This window comes from Rhinopithecus bieti, unplaced genomic scaffold (genome assembly GCF_001698545.2).
Source record: "Rhinopithecus bieti isolate Rb0 unplaced genomic scaffold, ASM169854v2 scaffold_25288, whole genome shotgun sequence".
Classification (NCBI taxonomy): Eukaryota; Metazoa; Chordata; class Mammalia; order Primates; family Cercopithecidae; genus Rhinopithecus; species Rhinopithecus bieti.
In genome coordinates, this window is record NW_016811567.1 from 510,042 (window position 1) to 518,406 (window position 8,365).

The 8,365-nt window shown below is 37.3% G+C and overlaps 1 protein-coding gene across 10 annotated transcripts in view; it reads left to right on the plus strand.

Annotated features, from left to right (window-relative positions):
• FRS2 (fibroblast growth factor receptor substrate 2) overlaps positions 1 to 6,450 on the plus strand; it is a 110,884-nt gene extending 104,434 nt beyond the window's left edge. For all 10 annotated transcript variants that reach the window (XM_017894066.1, XM_017894065.1, XM_017894071.1 and 7 more), the window contains one exon: positions 664 to 6,450. In XM_017894066.1, coding sequence (XP_017749555.1) covers positions 664 to 1,614 — 951 coding nt within the window. In that variant the 3' untranslated portion in view covers positions 1,615 to 6,450. The remainder of the gene's footprint in view (positions 1 to 663) is intronic.
• Positions 6,451 to 8,365: the final 1,915 nt, after the last annotated feature.

The window sequence follows — 8,365 nt, forward strand, 5'->3', positions numbered from 1 at the left end:
TTGTTATTTATTTCTGGATCATATTTTAATGCTTTGAGAACCTCTACAACAGCAGCAAAATGATAAGCCCTATTTTGTTCCTGATTTTTATTTTTTGCATAATTATCATGTTTAACAATCAAATATAATGCTGCATGTTATTTTATTTTTTGAGATGAAGCCTCACTCTGTTGCCCAGGCTGATACGTAGTGGTGCAATCTCAGCTCACTGCAGTCTCTGCCTCCCGGGTTCAAGTGATTTGCGTGCCTCGGCCTCCAGAGTAGCTGGGATTACAGGCGCTCACCACCATGCCCAGCTAATTTTTGTATTTTTAGTAGGGACGGGGTTTCACCATGTTGGCCAGGCTGGTCTCGAACTCCTAACCTCAAGTGATCCACCCGCTTCAGTGTCCCAGAGTGCTGGGATTACAGGCATGGGCCACCGCACCCAGCCTGCATGTTATTTTAAAGTCATTATTCTTTTATTAGGAAGACATTTCTACATTTCTTCTCTCTTTCTACCTTTTTATTAATAAAAAAAAGTTGCAAAAGTTTTGAAGTAAGAGTACATTTGAGAAAGTTAATAAAATTAACTTGTTAATAAAATTAACTGATGTGGTCAGGCTTTTTTTCAGTTTTGTTTTTTTAAGTAAGTTAACTAATTCACTTTCTGTTTTGTTTTAGGTACATACCTATGTCAACACTACAGGTGTGCAAGAAGAGCGGAAAAACCGCACAAGTGTGCATGTTCCATTGGAGGTGAGGGTTTCTAACGCTGAAAGCAACACACCAAAAGAAGAACCAAGTAGTATTGAGGACAGGGATCCTCAGATTCTTCTTGAACCTGAAGGAGTCAAATTTGTTTTAGGGCCAACCCCTGTTCAAAAGCAATTAATGGAAAAAGAGAAATTGGAGCAACTTGGAAGAGATCAAGTTAGTGGAAGTGGAGCAAATAACACAGAATGGGACACTGGCTATGACAGTGATGAACGAAGAGATGCACCCTCTGTTAACAAACTGGTGTATGAAAATATAAATGGGCTATCTATCCCTAGTGCCTCAGGGGTCAGGAGAGGTCGTCTGACATCCACCAGTACCTCAGATACCCAGAATATCAACAACTCAGCTCAGAGAAGAACTGCATTATTAAACTATGAAAATCTACCATCTTTGCCTCCTGTTTGGGAAGCCCGCAAGCTAAGTAGGGATGAAGATGACAATTTAGGACCAAAGACCCCATCTCTAAATGGCTACCATAATAATCTAGATCCAATGCATAACTATGTAAATACAGAGAATGTAACAGTGCCGGCAAGTGCTCACAAAATAGAATATTCAAGGCGTCGGGACTGTACACCTACAGTCTTTAACTTTGATATCAGACGCCCAAGTTTAGAACACAGGCAGCTTAATTACATACAGGTTGACTTGGAAGGTGGCAGTGACTCTGACAACCCTCAGACTCCAAAAACGCCTACGACTCCCCTTCCACAAACCCCTACCAGGCGCACAGAGCTGTATGCCGTGATAGACATCGAGAGAACTGCTGCTATGTCAAATTTGCAGAAAGCACTGCCACGAGATGATGGTACATCTAGGAAAACTAGACACAATAGTACTGATCTGCCCATGTGAGCCTGGAAAGCATTATGTTGTTTGCACCTTTGTGAAGTTTTTAAAAATGAAGATGCAAGTGCTTCATTTTCATTTCTAAATACTAACTCCTTTTATAGACTGATAAAATTTTTTTCTGAGTATTTCATGTGCATCTTTAACTAAAGGGAATTAATGTAGAGCAGGTACTCCTTAAAGAACACTAATTTCATTATATACTACTCGTTGTACAGCAGCATTCCTGTTTTCACAGTGCCTATTTAAAATGAGAGTTGAAGTGAATGACATGCTGGTTGATTTTTATCAATATTCTGGACTTAACGTGTATCTTTCATGTCTAAGTCATAGTTGGCTTTTAAAACTTTTTATAAAGCCTCTTGACAATGTGCATTGCTAACAGATAACTATAGGCTTTGAAAGTAATGCTCGTAGATTCAGTGTTCACAGTATGTGGCCTCCAGCATGTAACATGAGGAATCCTTTATTTCATTAATTAAAGGCTTTTTTACTTGAGCCAAAACATATGTAAAGGAAACAAGTACCACACCTCCTCTTATACCAGTCAGCTCCTTTGCCTTCAGTGTTACTAGAAAGCAGCCTGTGTCCATGAGTATGGTTTGCTGTTGGTGCACTGAAAGGCAAGAAGGAGACAAGATTTTCTATTTACTCATCTCATGATGTCATTTGAAGGGCATGTCCACATATCTTACTCAGAATTATAATAGGCTCAAGAATCAGTCTCAGGTCACTTTACCCAAAACATTTGAAAATCTGAACCACAATCTCTTGAAAGTTTTTCTCCTATAGATTATTGACAAAACATTGTTTTCTGGAGGCATTTGTGCCATTAGGTTTCCATTTATCTTCAGTTTTTTCTTCGGTGTTTGGGATGTCTTATTTTGTTGCCTTACGTCCTTTTCAATTTAAAATGTTTGAGATTGTATATAGTTTTGAAATTGCATTATGTGTTCATTGTTGTTTAGTTTGCATTTTTGTCAAATTATGGTTTTGAAGGTTCATTTGGAACTTACTGTTATTCTATAACAGGGTTGCCCTTGTCCAGTATTTATTTATATGCTGTTTACTTTTCAAGTTGATAAAAACATTCTCTCAATTCTAAATTTACTTGTGTCCACAGGTGATCTCTTTAGCAATTGAGAAAAAAAGGAAGATACTTTTAATATGCAAAGTTCCCTCAAGGTGTACCGTGTTTTCTCTGTGGGCACTCTTCCCCAGCACTTTAGCAGTAATTCCCCCAGCTACACGCTGCAGTTGTACTCTGCCCACTCTAGTGTTCCTCAGCTCTGCTGTCCTTTTACTTGTAGCTGGATCTTTGATTATCCTTCGATTTCCATGAAATACTAATATTGTTGCCAGCATAGCAGGTACAGTGGAAGTCTTGTAGCAATGAGATTGTATCATAATTTAGGATTTAAAATGAATTAAAGTTTATATAAACTGAAGAGTCTCCATATGTCAAACTCTTGGAAAATCAAAGATGTTCCAATTTCCTAAACACTAGAGAATATGAGAGAAGGTAGAGTGGAAAAAGGTTAGGTAACCTTGCAAAATATTTTACTATTTTCTCTAAATATGAGGAAGTTTGAGATTATGATCTGGATCTACCAGATATAACTAAGGTTAATTTAGCATGAAAAAGTTTTAGTCATATTAGCATCCAACCTATTCAGTAAATAACCGAATCATAGGACAGTGATGGATTAGGAGAACAGTAGAGTGGGATCATTATAAAGAAAATAAATTATTAAAGGTGTCTTTATTGTTTTCAGTGCCATTTTAGTGTCTTCATTATAAATCAATATCAGTGTATTTTATCATTCTATGTGCATAGCAGAATTTTCTTTTCCCCCTTTTGTTCCCCTGTGAACTTGGTGCTTATTAAAGTGTTCACTGTTCCCTTAAAAGAGAGCAGTGGTATAGGTGTGCAGTTTCCGTGATGCAGGTTCCATTTTTAATACATTGTTCCACTGTCCTTTCTTCTGAGTAAATTGCTAATTGTGCCAAATTTATGTAATAGTTTTTGTAATGTGGAATAAGAATTATGATGGAACCAATGCACATAGTTTTTTCTGAAACAACCAGTCAAGGCAGAACATTAATCTCCAAATGAAAGGGCTGATCTATTTATTCATTTTGGAGGTTGGATACTTTATTCTTTCCGTCATCCTTTTCATTGTTTCCTCCGGATTCTAATTAGTTTTTATTTTTTTAGATAACTCCAATATAATCATTACAGTTTATGCTTTAAATACTGTGTGCTTTAAAAATGAAAATGGGACCAATTTGCTAAGAATTTGATTTTAGGTACTATAAGAGTATTAGGAAGATATATACAACTGGTGTTAATTTCTAGATGTCTTCTAGAAATCACTTGTGTTCCTATTTAATAAAAGGTAACTTAGAATACTACTTGTCCTTTGCAGTAGTTTAGTAATGGGCATTAAGCTGTGTCCTGGAAGGATGTACCTATTACTAGGTGCATTTTAGAATGAAATATTAATATTTTATTAGCATATAATTATGGCCATATATCTCAGATTTTCTGAGGCAGATCTAATTTTAGATAATTCTGTTGGTAGACCATGTGATCCTTCTTTTTGGTTTTGGAAATATAATCATTGTTAATGTTTTCCCTCCAAATAGAATACTGTTTTATCCATATAAATCATAACAGCATCTATCCCATGCCAGGGTTGGAAACTGATATTGGTATCACCTGTGTTTTTTCTTAGTATGTTTTATTTCCCAGTTTCATCTTATTTTAAAAATGAAAATATGGTGCCTTCCCTCCCTCCAGGAAGACTGGCAAATAGTTCCTTTTATTTACTGCTGCTGTGGAGTGATGAGATACGCACTTTACTCTTGAAGATTCAGCAAAAAGCTTTTCACTTCCCAGTATATCCAGAATACATCACATCTGGGACTTAGGAAAATTTGCCAAGCAATCTTTGTTTTTATAGATACTAATGTTGACCCTCTCCACCGTTCAATGTTATAAATAGAACAAGTCAAGCTAGTGTTTGTTAATCTCCTTTCCCTCCCCAAAACTGTGGCACAGCATATAAAAATGTACCTCAATAATGTTCTATTAAAAATGGGACAGGGGCCTTATGTTTTCATAATTTCCCAACAATGTGCCGCCATATTTTGCCTCAAGGTAAAGGTTTTAACAGATGAAAAGTACTTCCCAATTCCCCTGTGCTATTCCTAACCTGTAATGCCCAGATGTTTTGTGCAATGTGTAGTGTGTGTGTATAAATACATATATTCTTGAAGTAGACATACCATCAGAGACATCATTCACAAGTAACTGATGTATTGGCATCTCATTCATATTTCTGATGTGTGAGGTATATGGTACTAATTACCTTTTCCTTGATGTTTGCCAAATTTGAATAAAGGCATTGGTACGAAATTACAGAATGTAAAGAAAATGTTTTTGGCTTGAAAAATTAACAAATATTTTATGACATACCACAGTATACTCTGCCCAAACCAGCCCCCTATCTATCTTTCCTGTTCTTTACATCCCTGTTCCCCATCCCTACTTCCTCATTTTTTGGGGGTATAACACAGTTCTTTGTAGCATCATTATAATTGCAGTTCTATGGCAATTGGACAATTATAATTATAGCATGGAAACAGACTGGTATTAATAGTACAGTAGTCACCAGTGTGCCACATTTGCATTAGTAATGCAAAATATACATTTTATAAAGGACAAACTTTGTGTTATGTTTTATTTTCATTACAGTGTATAATATTGTAAGATTATTGTATGTCCTCATTTGCATTATAAATGTTTTTTTCCTACGTAAAGGCATAAATATAGCAACTTTGTATAAAGGTAGCTTATTAGATTTTTAATTTTTTCTTTTATAAAAAATTGTCTAACAGTGGGACTACCATTGCCAAATTGTATATGAAATATGAATTTTACCCCCATGGTTAATTTCTTCTATAAACATTCCATATTTCTCTAATAAAGGACATAAGTGATACTGTACTATGCATAAATTGTATCTTAATGCTGTTTCAGATCAGCATTTTAAATTTTGGTTTGCATTTTTAATATTGGCAAAACGTAACCACTGTTAATTAAAATAAAACCTTGTATATGTAACAACATAATTTGCCCTCTATCCCTTCCCACCCTTTGTTCTCTATTTCTCCCTATCAGTGCCAACTTCATACATTTTGTAGCATGGCAATAAAATATAACTTTTACACTGAGGCCGAGTGTGGCTTTTTGGAGGAAGTGGGGATGGGACAATTGCCCTCTAGTTGTCTTTTGCATATGACTGTTTTTGCATATAAGCCATGTCATCAGGCATGAAAAGTTCTCTCATATATGATGTAAACATGCTTTTAAGGACAAGTGTGAATGTGCTTTTTAAGCTTAATTTTGTCAAGACAAATAATTTTTTTATCTTTGGAGAAGTCAGAGTTCTTTAAGTACAATCAAACGTTTATTAACTGGAGTACTTAGAATAAGCTAGTAATTGAATTTAGTTCAACAAGGGCTAAGCAACACATTTTTTAAAATTCTTATTTATTGTAGAGTATTATACTGTCCTACAAATTATGTAAAATATGGTTTAATATTAGATGACTTTGGATTTTGCAATGCCTTACTGTTGTCATTCTAGCATAAATATCCATGATGAGGTACTCAAGTTGATACTGGAAGCTGAGCTGATCATACACTGACCTGAAGCATTCATGAAAAGCTGCTTTGTTGAATAAAGTCTGATTGGAGTTCTTTTCATGCTCACTTTCCCCTTACTGCCGAAAGTAGATTGCAATAAAACCCCAATAAAACGTGGTTGGATATCTACTTAAAGTTTTATTGTATTTATATTTCACATACTACTTGAAACTTCATGACATTTTCTTTCCTAATCTCATATCAGTGCCTCCGTTTTCAAAATGAACATCATCAAAATGAAATTGTAACTATTTGACAGGCTCTCACGGTTTTATCTGTGTGATCATTCCAAATAGTAGTTCTCAGCTCTGGGACTTCAAACCTGTTTTTAGCCACTGAGTGACACTGCAAAGCCTTAGTTGAGTACAGGTCAAGACAGAAATTATTTAAACAATGAAGGAGATGGACATGTCCCAAATGATCGATGTAACTGGCATGATAAAGACACAAAGGAAGGGCATCCAACTCAGCCTAGGGGTGGAGGTTTTCAAGCAAAGCTTCTTGGGAGGGGGTGATCCCTGAGGTGTTTTGTTTAAAGTCTTTGTAGCATAGAGAGGATATCTTAGGGAGAAGGGATAGCATGTGCAAAGGCACAGAGGTATAGAAAGATCATGACATTCAGTGGTTGCAAGAGGTTCCAAATGACTAAGCGCATGGAGAGCAAAGGCAGGCTTGGGGGATACAGAAGAAAGGACAAATGAGAAACAGATCACAGAATCCTAAGGAGCTTTTGTTTAGGTGAGAGAACTTGAAGGATTTTAAACACCAGAAAAACAATAGTTTAGACAGATTACTCTGACAACATGGATATCTGAAGGGCACAGTATTGTATTTTTATTTTTATTTTTTATTTTTTGAGACAGAGTCTCGCTCTGTCGCCCAGGTTGGATGAAGTGCAGTGGTGCAGTCTCGGCTCACTGCAAGCTCCGCCTCCCAGGTTCATGCCATTCTCCTGGCTCTGCCTCCCAAGTAGCTGGAACTACGGTATTTTAATAAAGCAGGGAGACTGGTTAAGAGGCTTTTTCAGAAATGGAGCCAGATCTGATAAATGCGTATTCAAAGGCATTGTTAAAGGACTGTTGTTTACTGCTGTGCAACAAACCACCCTAAAATTTAGTGGCTTAAAGCAGCAATCATTTTATATCTCAAGTTGCTATAGATCGGGATGGGCAGGGCACAGCAGAGATGACTCATATAATGTCTGGAGGCCTGGCTTCCTCACATGTTTTGTGCCTCAGCTAGTATGGTTCAAGCAGCTGAGGGCTGGCTGGACCAGTTCCACTAGGTCATGTCTGGAACTTCTAGCTGTCAGCTGTGCTCCTTAGTTTTCCTCCATGTAGTCTTGGGTTTTTCTTCATGTCGTCTTCTTACATGGCAGCTTAGGGTTCCCAAGAGCACAAAAGTAGAAGCTGCTAGGCTTTCTTGAGGCCTAGGCCTAGAACTGGCACAATGTCAATTCTGTTCTATTTTGTTGAATTACAGTGGCTCATATAAAAGCATGAACATCAAAAGTGTAGTTTATTCAGGGCCACCAATGTAACAGAGGACCTAAAGGAGGAAGAATTAACACCTCTGATTGATAAGGGGAATGACAGAAATGGAGGGGTCAAAGATGACCCCAGTTGTCTGGTTTGGGTGACTGAGATGGTTGATGGTGTCAGTTCACTGAGATTTAAAATATATTTGGGGGCTAGGCATGGTGGCTCACTCCTGTAACCCCAACACTTTGGGAGGCTGAGGAGGGTGGATCACTTCAGCCCAGAAGTTTGAGACCAGCCTGGGCAACATGGTGAAAACCTGTTACTGTGAAAAAATAAAAGAATCAACTGGCATGGTGGTGTGTGCTTGTAGTCCCAGCTACTCAAGAGACTGAGGCAGGAGGGCAGATTAAGCCTGGGAGGTTGAGGCTGCAATGAACTGTGATTGTGCCACTGTGGTCCAGCCTGGGCAACATAATGAGACTCTGTTTTGTTTTTGTTTTTTTAAGTGCTACTTTAAGTGTGCTCCACAGACTGGTTCCTGTGTACAAATTATCATGGTCTG